General features: G+C 40.3%; 1 protein-coding gene and 1 long non-coding RNA gene across 2 annotated transcripts; both read left to right on the forward strand.

The window, feature by feature from the left end:
• The first annotated feature begins 3,887 nt into the window (after positions 1-3,887).
• On the forward strand, positions 3,888-8,462 carry LOC146326898 (arylsulfatase I-like). The gene is made up of 2 exons (XM_084719265.1): positions 3,888-4,388; positions 6,777-8,462. Exons 1-2 carry the CDS (start codon positions 4,075-4,077, stop codon positions 8,173-8,175), a joined length of 1,713 nt encoding a protein of 570 aa, XP_084575391.1. The 5' UTR covers positions 3,888-4,074; the 3' UTR covers positions 8,176-8,462.
• Positions 8,463-9,896: 1,434 nt separating this feature from the next.
• On the forward strand, positions 9,897-11,994 carry LOC146326899 (uncharacterized). The gene is made up of 2 exons (XR_014770617.1): positions 9,897-11,537; positions 11,650-11,994. It is a non-coding gene; the product is annotated as an uncharacterized LOC146326899 (long non-coding RNA).
• The last annotated feature ends 2,383 nt before the right edge of the window (positions 11,995-14,377 follow it).

A 14,377-nucleotide genomic window follows, 5' to 3' on the forward strand; every position in this document is an offset into this window, starting at 1 on the left:
CTCCTTTCACTGGGGAACACTGAATAATCAGAAACAAAAAAAATGTTTTATAAAGACAGAATATTTTGTCTTTCATTGGAAATAGACACTCTACAGTAAAGATGTGTGAGTATATAGAAATAATCTTGGTGCACTGGAGTAATCACTGATTGATTTAGTTAGATGTGACTTTTTTAAACTATGCCAAGTAACTTTGGATAGAAGAAACATCTGTTTCTGTGCTTTCCTAAATAATGATTGGGATATGGGTGCATCCTGATATGAATTTACTGAATTTTAAATGTACAGGAGAAGAGACTGAATTCAGTACTGATATTCACCTTGTTTGGCAGTGTTGTTATTATTATGAAAACAAGCAAACATGACTTATCTTAAACTGTCTAGTGTATTCATTCAGCTCATTTCAAGTCAAAAGACTTAAAGTTAGAAGACGTGTTCTGAAAATAAATACTATAAATTTTAACTTTAATTCACTTGAATAAATAAAACTTGTAGATTTTCATCAAGTTGCTGTGAAAAGATTAGTTTATTCCACTAAGTTCCCATATAGCTTTCTTTTACAGTGTGCTGTGATCAATAATATTAAGTCCCTCAGTGTGATTGCACAACATCTCTCTGGTCTTTGGTGGGATTTTTGCAAAGACCTTCAGCTGTCCAGGCCGCTCCCTCTAGGAAAACTACACAAATAAACATGAGGGTGTAAAACTTCAGGTGCACCTCAATCATTTTTTTCTTCACTTTTTTTTTTTCTCAGCTTGACCTGCCCTAAACTCAGCAGCACTGCTCCAAAGATGCCTTTGCTGCTGCTGGTGGGCAAACATCGCCGGCCGCAGCTTCATGCCCTTTACGGGAGGCTCATACTTCCTTTGGCTGCCTCGCGACCTCCATGCCCACAAGTCGCTCTGTAACCAATATCAATATTTGCAAGGTATGATGTTTTACCTTCCAGTGTGTTGACTCCTGACTCCGACAGATCTCATTTTTATGTGCAGCCAGGCCATGTTTCACCTCAATGACCTTGAGTTATTCAACACATTTGAGTTTAAAAGAGAAAATTTAAGAGTGAAATGTCCATGACATCTAAGATAACAAGACAAGATAAAAAAATATTATTGCCTCATTTGTTAAATCAATATAGTGTCTTATTGCTGGGATTACACAACACAATTTCAGGCCAATAATGGCCCAATCCTACACATGTGGGACATCAGGAATCAAAATGTGCATTGAGCAGTTTTTTTTGTTAAAAACATTGATTTTGGGGGAGTTACTTACCTGATCAAGGCTCTAAAGGACAGAGGGTGTTGTACACACTGTGTAATGATATAGATACAATTTGACTTGACTTGAAACACATCACAAGGGCATGATCACTTAGTTTGACAACACACACACAACATTCTCCATGACACCGTCGTTCTCTTGCCTGACCACCATGTAACATCACTGAGAAATTTGGCAAGTCAAAAAGTCTGTTTTTTCATTGTTATCAAAGAATGTCTTACATGGTAATTTTTAGCAACTTTCATGTGACAGGCACACATCTCAACGTAGCCAATTAGCACATATGAGATTGTAAGATTAGTCCGGCTTCCATGTTTAGGCTGACTTGTCTCCCGCCTGGATCTTGGGAGGATTTTAGGGTAACATGATCACTTCAATCTGACATAGCGACCATCTTGAAAGACATAAATGTCATGTCCTCTCACCTCATACACTCCAGCATTAGCTGTGTTGCTCTCTGGCCCATTTTCTTCACTTGATCCACATATTCTTGTTTGTAAATGCCCTCAATATTTTGCTCTCTGCAGTCAGCCCTTCCTTGATTCCCTGTCAAAGTGAATCTGCAGCATAATGAAGGTCCACAGACAAGACACTGTGGAGCAGTGCCTGCCCGCAGGAGCTGTGGCTGAGCCTGTGCAGTGCCGCTGCGCTCTGTTGACCCTCTGAATGATTTGTAAAGTGGTTCTTTGACGCCTGGTTGGAGATGTTATCTGGGAGTCTGGGAAATCTGCTCTGTCTCTCTCCTCAGGTCTGCAGCACTCATAAAACAGCAGGAATAATAAGAGAGTGTTTGTGAGTGCCGTGGAGTTTTAGTGGGTGAACAGTGTCTGTGATTGTGTCTGTACGGGGCCTCGAGGGGCCCCGTAGCCGCCCCGAGACTCAAATCTCCCCCACACACCGGGTTTTTCTGAGTGAGGGTCTTTCAGTAGAGTCGCTGTCATCCACTGCTGAACTAGGTCAGATGGGAGTGATTTTTCCTTGCTTTCTAGTAATTTGTAAAGTTGGCAGGCTGTGTGGTTCATTGAAATCAAATGACCATGAAATGGTAGAGGAAAGTGTATGAAAGTGAGGCTTTTTGCTGCTTTAAAAGCTGCTTTTACACTGAATATCTGACACTGATATCTGAAAACACTTGCTGGTATTAGCATTAGAGGAAAAACATAAAATCCCACATTCACAGGGTGTTACAAACAGAGGTTAAAAGTAAATGGGAAATGGACAGGGGTGGATTTCATTTTGGTCCCTAAGGCAAACACAGGCATGGGGCCATTCACATACATAAGACATAAAAATAAACTTATTTATGGTGGAGTGAGATGGATAAATTGTCACACAGCCTGAAGAAAGAAGCTGCACTGAATTCTAGTGATACAGCAACACTTCTGTATCTCTTCTTATACGACAGCAGGGTGAAGAGGCTGCAGCTGGTGTGGATACTTATGATCTTTGAGTGTCCTCCCACTTCCTTCTTTTTTCAGAGCCGCTGCAGCTTTTCTTTATTTTTCAACACTCTGAGCTATTTTTTTTCACAAGTTGGCTTACTGTTACGGCAGTAAGATCTTTCGGATGCCATTTTAGTGTTGATAATAAGAAAGAATAATTATGTAATTAATTAGCAAAAAGTAAAATATGTATTTTTTTCTTTCTTTTCCATAAACTTATGGGGCCCTTTGTACAGTGGGGTCTATGGACAGCAATGGACTGTGTTGAAGAGGATGTGAATTAGTGGGAACTCATACTGACATTTTCTGGGACTGCACAAAAATAAACAATTGAAAAGAAATTAAAGAGTAGTAGAAGTTCATTCCTTATATAGACTTGCATTGCGACAGAACTTGGCTTTACTCTGGGTAGAATATTAAAACAAAAAATCATACGTATTTAATAGAAGTCCTGAGACCCTGGAATTGTCACAGTGGTGTTCACAAGGACAACTTAAAGTTTTTTTTTTTTTTTTAAATCAAATTCAAGTGAGTAAATAAGTAATAATAATTGTTATTTTCCCTCTCATTTGTAATCTGAGCATGGAAATGCAGTTTTAACAACTTTCTTGCTAATATTTGGTGTCTGAACTGAAGTGTAAAAGGTTACAGATGTGGTCTTCATTTGTTTCATAGTATTCCTTGTTTTGGGGTCTTTTGTTGTCTACTTGCTTGACTCGGCTTACTTACTTGCTTTCTTTCTATAATTATTGTTTCTTTTCTGTTTACAGATTTCTGTGGGTTTGAGCACTGCTGGAATAATTTGGGACAATATAAGTCCACAACTCAACAACATATTGAACACATGCCTAGCGATTTTTAGATATTTTAATGCAAAAACGTTTCATGTTATAGCTTTAAATTAATAATTCTGAAAACTTTTCACTGACCTGTGGCAGAGTGCCATGGACCGCTGCTGGTCCCCACACCCCTAATTGAGAACCACTGGCCAAGATTTATTAAAATAATTGTGAGATATAAATAAGCTCACTATTAACACCTGGGTGTAGTAGAAACATGTCTCTGTGTGTTGTTTTTTCTTGGTAGGGGTCTGATGTTATTCCAGTGAGGCAAATGGGCGGAGTTAATGGGACCACTGGAGAATGTGAAGTATTTTCAAAGGAGGCTGTAACAGTTTGGAGAGTCAGCCAGGATGGAGGTGTAGCTTTTCTTTGATTGACTGAGATTTATGCAGCGCAAATTGTAAGATCTGATTACTTTTAAACAGTTGCATCCTTCCTCCACCATGATTTGGTGACATTACACTGAACTCTCGCTGGTCTGACTGATATTAAGAGTCTCAGGAACCATGGCAACGACAGCTCTGACCGGCTTCTCCATGATGAGCCTGCTCAGCCTCGGGTATCTGACCTGGGACATGATGAGTCCTAACCAGGTGGAAAACGAGCCGCACCAGACCTTTGTGGACATGTCTCCTGTCCCGCAGCCTCCTCACATCATCTTCATCATGACAGACGATCAGGGATTCAACGACATCGGCTACCACAGCTCGGACATCAGGACACCGGCGCTGGACAGACTGGCAGCGGACGGAGTGAAGCTGGAGAATTACTACATCCAGCCCATCTGCACCCCGTCCCGCAGCCAGCTCATCACCGGCAGGTGACGTGTCTGTCCGCCAGTATCTCAGTATTAAACTAATCTAATTTCATTACTTCGTTACTTCTGGATTACCTCAGTATGGTGAAATTGTTTAGACTAATGTAGTGCGTTTAGGGCTGCAACTATTTTCATCATCATTTACTCAGTGGTTTATTTTCTAAATTAATCGATTTGTTCTTTGGTCCATGAAAAACGATCAGAGTCCAAGATGATGTCCCCAAATGTCTGGTTTTGTCCACAACTCAAAGATATTCAGTTAACCGACAGAGAGGAGTGAAATATTCACATTTAAAACCTGAAATCGGAAAATTGTTACTTAATTTTTAATTTCAAAATGACCCAAACGATTAGTCAGTTATCAAAATAGGTGCAGATTAAATTAAAAGTCAGTTAATAATCAATTAATTGTTGCAGCTTTAAGTGTTCTATGTTTGTTGTTAGTGAAGCGTTCTTTATTTTAAAAATGTAATGCCAATAATCCCCATTTTATTAAGTGTCTTTAATCTCATTACTTTTTTTTTTTTAAATCTGTAATTGTAATTGAATACAGGTACCTTTTTTGTCCAGATTGCATGTAAAATTATTATGATTATAAGATTATGTCTTAAAAACAAACCTGATGAGTTTGTTGTTAAAAAACATATTAATGTATAAGTGTGCATACAATGCAATGCATTTAAAACTCTGATAACCTCCAACTTTTGCATTACGAATTAAAAACTGTTTTGAAGCTTATTTCCTCTTTTTTCAGTTCTGTTACTTATTCAGGTTTACAGTGAAGTAAAACCACTGCTTAATAACCTTTATTACATGGCTTTGTTAAATACTAAGACATTGTTAAGTCAGTTACAGCAATCTAACAGACCATTGCTGGGGACACAGTTCTGATAATACACTCTGGAGGAACAATAAAATCAATGTTAAACATTTGAAAACTTATGTATATATTTATATATGTTTATATACACTCACTGGCCACTTCATTAGGCAGACTTTGCTAATACCAGGTTGGACCCCCTTTTGCCCGTAGAACTGCCTTAATTCTTTGTGGCATAGATTCAACAAGGTGCTGGAAACATTCCTCACAGATTTTGGTCCATATTGACATATAGCATCACACTGTTGCTGCAGATTTGTCGGCTGCACATCCATGATGCAAATCTCCAGTTGTACCAAATCCCAAAGGTGCTCTATTTGGTTGAGATCTGGTGACTGTGGAGGCCAGTGGAGTACAGTGAACTCATTATCATGTTCAAGAAACCAGTTTGAGATGATTTGAGCTTTGTGACATGGTGCATTTTCCTGCTGGAAGTAGTCATCGAAAGATGGGCAAATTGTGGTCATAAAGGGATGGACATGGTCAGCAACAATACTCAGGTAGGCTGTGGTGTTTAAACGATGCTCACTTGGTACTAAGGGGCGAAAGTGTGCCAAGAAAATATCCCCGACACCACCACCAGCACCCTGAACCTTTGATACAAGGCAGGATGCATGCTTTCATGTTGTTTATGCCAAATTCTGACCCTGCCATCTGAATGTTGCAGCAGTGCAAACTGTACTGCTCTGACAGCTGTGGCACTCAGTGTGGTCTTCTGCTGCTTCAAGGTTAAATGTGTTGTGTGTTCAGAGACGGTCCTCTGCATAACTTGGTTGTAACAAGCAGTTATCTGAGTTACTGTTGCCTTTCTATCATCTTGAACCAGTCTGGCCATTCTCCTCTGATCTCTGGCATCAACAGGGCATTTTCAACCAGTCTGGCACCAACAACCATGCTACATTCAAAGTCACTTAAGTCACCTTTCTTCCTCAAGCGAGATAATGTGCAGTGAGCAGGTCATTATTGTGAAATAAACCCCTTCAGGGGTCCTGCCTCATCCTGCCAGGATGTACATACCTGAGACATGCCAAACATGTTATAAAAAAGCTCAGATCAGGTGCCAGACACAAAACAAAACAAAATGTATAAGCGGCAAACTTTTTCACAGCTCTGTATGTGGCCTGTCACCTCTTCAGTATGTTAACCACACATGCAGTTCCAGTTCCAGTGTGTGAGATGAAGGCGGTTTATCAACAGAACATGGCAGTGAAATTATCATAACACAAGTAAAATAAATGTGACAATTGACACAAGAACTGGCATAAGACAGGCAGTCCCTATGGAAAATATGGATTGCTATTTTAAACAGCAGCGAAAGAAGAAAACCATCCACAACTTACTCATTCACTTGTCATGAAAAGTCAAGTACCACATTACATAAAAGCTTGCAAGTCTTTAAAATGTTAAAATTAATTTTAAAACTAGTTGAGTGTCAGGAGCCCAAACTAACTGGAAACCTGAAAATCTGATCATTGATAACACATTTTCCCTCTTAATATTTAACCCTACAGGTACCAAATTCACACTGGCCTGCAGCACTCCATCATCCGGCCTCGCCAGCCCAACTGCCTGCCCTTTGACCAGGTCACCCTCCCCCAGAGACTGCAGGAGCTCGGCTACTCCACCCACATGGTCGGCAAGTGGCACCTGGGCTTCTATAAGAAGGAATGCCTGCCCACGCGCCGCGGCTTCGACACATACTTTGGCTCCTTAACGGGCAGTGTGAACTACTACACCTATGACTCGTGCGACGGCCCCGGGCGGTGTGGCTTCGACCTCCATGAGGGCGAGTCTGTTGCCTGGAGTCAGAGAGGCAAATACTCCACCCACCTCTACACACAGAGAGTCCGCAAGATCCTGGCAACCCATGACCCTCAATCACAGCCGCTGTTCATCTTCCTCTCCTTCCAAGCTGTTCATACGCCCCTGCAGTCTCCACGGGAGTACATCTACCCATACCGTGGGCTGGGAAATGTGGCACGCAGGAAATATGCTGCCATGGTCTCAGCTGTAGATGAGGCTGTACATAATATAACGTATGCTCTCCGCAAATATGGCTACTACCAAAACAGTGTCATTATCTTCTCTACTGACAATGGCGGCCAGCCCTTGTCCGGTGGCAGTAACTGGCCGCTTAGAGGACGTAAAGGCACCTACTGGGAAGGTGGCGTCCGGGGACTGGGGTTTGTCCACAGCCCTCTGTTGAGGAAGAAGAGGAGGGTGAGTAAAGCCCTGGTGCACATCACTGACTGGTACCCAACACTGGTGGGATTAGCAGGTGGAAATGAGTCCCTGACGGAGGGGGTGGATGGGTTTGATGTTTGGGAGGCCATCAGTGAGGGAAAGGAGTCACCGAGGTTGGAGATCCTCCACAATATCGACCCTCTGTATAACCACGCACGCAGCGGCTCCCTACAAAAAGGATATGGGATCTGGAACACAGCTGTGCAGGCCTCCATACGAGCCGGAGACTGGAAACTCCTGACAGGAGACCCAGGCTACGGAGACTGGACACCGCCACAGATGCTTCCAGGTTTCCCTGGCAGCTGGTGGAACCTGGAGCGCCACACCGAACCCCAGAAATCTGTGTGGCTTTTCAACATCTCCGGAGACCCCTATGAACGTTTTGACCTTTCTGAGCAGAGACCAGATGTTGTCAAAGAGCTACTAGCTAAACTGGTGTACTACAATCGTACTGCGGTGCCAGTAAGATACCCGTCAGAGGACGTACGGGCTGACCCACACCTGAATGGAGGTGCCTGGGTGCCCTGGGTTGGAGATGAAGAGGAGGACAGCTGGGACAGTATCTACCAGAAAAAGAGCAAGGACTGGAAGAAGAAGCTTAAACTGTCCAAAAGCAGGTCATTTTTCAGGAGACTCAACACTAGAATCATGTCCAACAGGATATAGACAGGATAAGACTTTAAAAGGTTCAGAGGAGACATGACTGAAGGACAAATTTTTAAAAATGTGTTTCTCTTTTTGTTGAACAATGAACAAAGCTTCTGCAAGATCCAGCTACAGCTGCAGAACTCTGTTCAGTGTCTCGAAGAATTGATTGATGTCCAATGAAAGCATTAAATCTCCAGTGTGTAAGATTTACAGAGATTTCTTTGCAGAACATGGAAGAAATGTATGTTTTCATTAGCGTATTATCACCTGAAAATAAAAATTGTTGTGTTTTTGTTACCTTACAATGAGCTGTTGATCTGATGGTCCTCTTCCATGGAGGCCACCACATTTCACCGCCATGTTTCTACAGTAGCCCAGAATAGGCAAACCAAACACTGGCTTTTGGTACAGTCTTTAGCATTTTTCATGAGTTTTGCAGGCACTATACCTTGGTGAGGTGCTAGCAATCTGCCACTAAATCCTCCACACTGGTCTTTTAAATGTTGAACTGGTTTGTCCCTAAATTGAATATTATGATCTGAAAAATAAGAGCTGATTCTGATTCTAGAGAGAGAGAGAGAGACATACAAGATTGGGTTGATGACTACCTCTATGTCTATGTGGCTTTAGTTGTAAACTTTATTTTCTGTCTATTTGTTGGTTCACACTTTTTCAAATAGAATAACTTTTAGGATAGTATCTTCATATGTGATTAATGGATTAATTTACAAGTCTGACTCTATTTATTCCAATCATTCTTTTCCATTTGTCATAATTCAGTTTGCTGATGTAATAAGAGGGTTTTCTTCTTCTTTCTACCATTCAAGACATTTTGAATTAAAATGAGCTTAAAAGTTTTTGCTGAAAGCAACATGTTTGTCACCACCATCCAATAATAACTTGTTACAATATTATTACTTTAAAGAGATTTGTAAAGTTCACACTCCACTCCACACATTTTTTAAAAATCAAATATTAACAATGTGTAAATAGCCATCTGTTTGCTAATGAATTTAAGGAGTATCATGTTTGCAGTTGTGTAATGTTCTTGTGCTTTTTTAAATAACAACAGCAATATGGCAGAATCAAGTCCTTCTTCCAGTCCATCTTGCAGAAGAGTCTGCACTATGTGTTGGTTGATGCAGCGATGTTAGCCATTAGATGTTTCAGCATGTAGAAAATTGCACACAATAATGTTTGCTGATTGGAACACAGAAACAAAAAAAAAAGTTACTCTTCTGTATGTCAGTATTTCGGGGCCTCTGGTGTTGCCACTAGATAGACTTCCTCTTTTATACACCAGTCATTGTTTACAGTCCAGTTAACTTGAGGCACGAGAATGGAGTTGGAAGCTTATCTGTGTAAACACATATCTACATATGAGTGCAGATAATTTTTTAAAAGGCTAGTAAAAAGCTAAATTGTCATACTATAGCCAGTGGGTTGTGCGAGGCCAGTTTCGCCTCTTTTGCTTTCCACACAGACTGTTTATCTGCATGCACACACTGATGTTTTGTTACTAGCCCACAGTGACTCATACAGAGGTGTACAGTACGTTTTAGCAGCTGAAAGAGACCTACTGGTCTTTCAACATCAAATAAAGAGGAAGAAGTCTGCGAAACAAACAGGATTTTCACCCAGGAGACCAGGGTTCATGTATGAAACCAATGTTGTAAGGTACATAACATTGCATGTGCCAAGTGATTTGTCTCACATCATGTATGCAACACTCCTGTTGTAATGCCAAACATATTAAAGTAGTTTTTGTGCCTACACAACAGTGGTGGGGGATTTAAGTTGCAAAGCTTGACTTCAAATTTAAGTCACAAATTGAGGTCTTGAGACATCCTTAACTACCATTTATAAAAGACTCTACTTGACTTTGACTTTGTATTCATGACTTGAGACTTGACTTTGACTTGAGGCTGATGACTCAAAAGGACTTGACTTAAAAAAAATACACACATATATATATATATATCTATTGGTCCAAAAATCATAAAATTTGTATTCAAGTATTATGTTGTTAATGATAGTAGTAAGAAGAGAGCAGAAGTATACAGTGTGACATGAGAAGCACCTTTACTAGGTGTGTTAATGGGCCCAAGTGAGATGGTGTGATCGTCCTGAGGGGAAGTCTGGGCAGGAGGCTCAGTAACATTGGGAGGCAATTTTTTGTTTCGTACCTCTGTTTTCACTTAAGAGCCCATTTGAACTATATCATCATTTCAGAACCACACTCTCTGCTGCTGTTCATTTAGGAGGCTTGTTTTTGATTGCCACAAAATGTCAAATGTCAGTAATATTTATAATGTTTAATCAGTCTGTAAGAGTTAAAGTTGAATATGAAACTTTTCATGACCACTGTCACGTGGACAATGTGGAAACTGAGGCTGGGATCATCTGAATTTTGCATGGCTTGAGTCCTGATTTGATTGGTTTGAGCAATAACGTGACTTATAGCAGGGACTTGACTTCACTCGCTTGATTCTCACCACCATGGCTTGGAACTTGCTTGACACGTGAAGGTTGAGACTTGCTTGTAACTTGTGACTTGCACATGCCCGATTTACTCACACTTCTGCAGGAACCTAAAAACCTGTGACCGTTTGCCAGTGTTAACCAGATGTTAGAAAGGCTTTCGCTCATTCAGCATTTTTCATACAGACACTACAGGGTACCTTGGGCATCAGTATGAGATGCCGAAGGGCGGTAACAAAACATCAGTATTGGGATGAGAACAGGTTGACTTAGACCACAAACAGAAACCTGAATACTTCCAATACCAAAAATTTGTCCCTTGCATCCATTGGATGGATGGATGGATATCTCTTGCAGTCACCCACATGTGCATGTGTGCATAGTTATAATTCTCACTTCTATTTTTTTCAGCAGATCTAGTACTTTAAAACAAAGCAAATTCAAAGTTGCCTTGGCAAATACTTTCCATAAATTGTGGTTGAAAAATATCGAAACTGTTATCCCAGTCACACAATGTTAAGTGAAGCAAACCTGCGATTTCACTAATGTGATTTCAATGCAGAGAGTCAAAAGAAGATTTCTCCAAGTGCTGTGAGGATTTCCTAAGATCATCACACTACAGCACGCAGGCAAAGACTTGTTTGATAGGAGAAGTAAGAGCTTCATTTCCTGCCTTTCCGGTCTAACCACCACCCATGTATCGTTTCCTCTCAAAGCATCTACCACAAACTCTGAGCTGAGGTTCATCATCTTTGCTTTAGCCAGGAGCTTGAGCAGTGTTTTGTTCATTGTGTTTTTTTTCTGGAGATCCTAAGTTTAATTTTATTTTTATTTTGGATCACAGAGGAGCATGGAGCAAGTTCTTATTCTTCTTGTGATGTTATCTGGAGTAACACATGGTAAAATCCTCATCATTAAAGAAACAGTTCATCACTTTGCAGAACTTTTGCAATGATGTGTAAAAAGTGGTGAGTTTTTGCTGATTTCTCTTGAATATGCCTTCTTTTTTAGCTTTCTTTCCAGTTGCTGAAACCATGTGTAATGCCATCCACAACACATCTCAGTGCTCTGCTACTCTGGGAGGTTCTGTGTATATCCAGGTGATGACCAATGCCAGTGGTCACCAGCTGTGGTGTAAGAAACAGCTTCCCACTGGATCCATAAATTTTGTCACAGTGAAGAAAGACAAGGTGACCATACAGGAGCCCTTCAGAAACAGGACAGAGTTTTTCATCAGCAACGGGACACTAAAGATCATGCATGTGGAGAGGAACGATTCAGGTCAATACAGCGTGGAGGTTTTTGATCCGAACGGGGTCCTTGTGAAAAACATTAACATAAACCTGGATGTAAAAGGCAAGTGTTTAAAATTTAACCCCATATTCCGACTTAATGATGCTTTAATATTTCTGTATATTATAAAGTTAACCAAGAATGAAATCTTCATGGGCGACTGAACATACAATGAACCAGTTTGTGCAATGTAAGACAAAAAGGTTACAGGAGAAAACTTAAGAATCTCCACGCAAACTTTTTCACTTTGGTCATAGACAACACTGAAACACTGAGAACTCAGTACTACTGCTACTTCCAGGAACTACTTCTTCAATTTAGTGACATTTTCTATTACTATAAAAATATGTATGACTCATTATTTTCTAGAAAATTATAGTACTTCATTGCATGGCAGCAAATAGTTCCTGAGAATGTTCTTACAGCGATACTGAAGCTTTTCATTTCATGACTGGTTATTTATACATTTACTAAATATACTCTGTGGGTGACCTTTCAGCTTTGATAAAAGGTGCCGTGACAAAGAGGTGCTTCACAGGAACTTTCGGTATTTGTCAGCTTGGGCGTTTCTCTCTCTCTTTCTCTCTCTCTTTTACTAACCACCTCTGTTGTAGAGATTTGGGAAACATCAACCAGTTGACACCTGCTATGTGCTTTGTCATGTATGAAAAACAATTTTAGACATATCTGATAACTAGAAGTGCAACCGTTATACATATATGGTGTGTGTGTGTGTGTGTGTGTGTGTGTGTGTGTGTGTGTGTGTGTGTGTGTATCTGGATGGATGAGAGCAGCCTGACCGGGTAATTTGCTCCTAATATCATGCCCCGCCACATTTGGATGAAAACAACCACTCTAATTTGACTGGCAGTCAAAAGGTCATTGCATGTTGCATTGCATGCATGTTTTACATGAGAAAACCAGATCACTGTTTAACTATTTGGAGCCCAAATCCTTAAGCCAGTCAGGAGAGCAGTTATACAATATCTGTGTCCATCAATGATCTGCATCATTAAAAAGAAAGAAAAGAGAGAAAAACAAGTCCTTTCGAGCTGTCTACCATCAAAGTGGACAAAACTGACACCTGTATTTCAGACATCTGTCACTTTATTTTGGTTCTGTTGAACCAAACTCCACTCTAAAAACAGGGGCTTTATGGTAGGACTACATTTTTTTCCAGTAAAAATGCTCCATCACTAGCTCCACCGTCACTAGGACTTTTTTCTAATTCACTTAGCTCTGCAGATACAATCGGCACACATATCATTTACTCAGTAACATTGTCAACCAACTTGTGATGAAATGTTTGACACACTGGCCACTTTTACAGTGTTTGCTATCACCCACAGAGGGGCGTAGTTGTGGGACGTGACATATGTCTGCCTTCATCTATGTTTTAATCACCTTATTTTGGTTATAGGTAGTGAAAAAAATGTAATATACATTTTATCAGAAGGTATTAGACCCTTATTACACTTAATTAGAGGGTAATAAAGGACACATTACAACAGAACTGTACTGTACACTAAAATGTATTATTTCCCACTGTTAGCTCCTTATTTGACTTTCCTAGAGAGTAATTTGGGATGCAACACAACAGAACTGTACTGTAAACCAAAATGAGATCACACATCTGCTACTTCCCCCTTTAAAAACATTATGTGAACCAGATTTACCAAGCAAAGGTAAAAAAGTATAGCGGTAGAGGAATATTTTGTCTATGCATGGCTGCACAGAATTACTGTAACGCTGCAGGCAGATGATGTGGTTTCAAAGTACGGCATCAATCTTGGCTACTCTGCCACTTCTATGGGATGGGATGGATGGTGTGTCTCAAGTAGCAGATATGTGATTTTACTTTAGTTTACAGTGCAGTTCTGTTGTAATGTGTCCCTAATTACCTTTAATTAAGTCTAACAAGTGTCTAATAAAAGGCCTAATACTGTCTAATAAAGAACATATTGTTTCTAGTTTTTGTCTAATTTGATACCAAGTACAGCTCGTTTCATTTTATTAGTGTGCTTTAAAACAAAGTATGACTGAAAAATTTACATTTAGATGTTGTACGGGTTGTAAGCATGTATAATTACTATTGTGGTCTGTTCTCCCCAGAAAACACATGGCCCATCTTGATCCTGGTCCTTCCTGCAGTGGGTGTTTTACTGTTAGTGGTGGTGATATTTTGTTGTGTCTGCCGGAAAGTGAGGCGTAATAAGAAGTCAGGTAAGATTTTACAAGACTGTGTGTATTTCAGAATTTCAGTCTCTATTATAAGATGTTGGTGAAGACATTTGGTTTTATTCTATCTTTTCTGCAGGCTCAGGTAAATAACTGAGAAAAAAAATACACCGTCAGCATGAGTTTGGGCTGAAGTGGACCATCATCACCAAAAGAAAACTGAGGACACCAAGAGCCAACAGCAAGCAGGACTTTTAGCTGAACTTGG

The sequence above is a fragment of the Lutjanus erythropterus genome, chromosome 5, assembly GCF_056507025.1.
Source record: "Lutjanus erythropterus isolate fLutEry1 chromosome 5, fLutEry1.hap2, whole genome shotgun sequence".
Lineage (NCBI taxonomy): Eukaryota > Metazoa > Chordata > Actinopteri > Lutjaniformes > Lutjanidae > Lutjanus > Lutjanus erythropterus.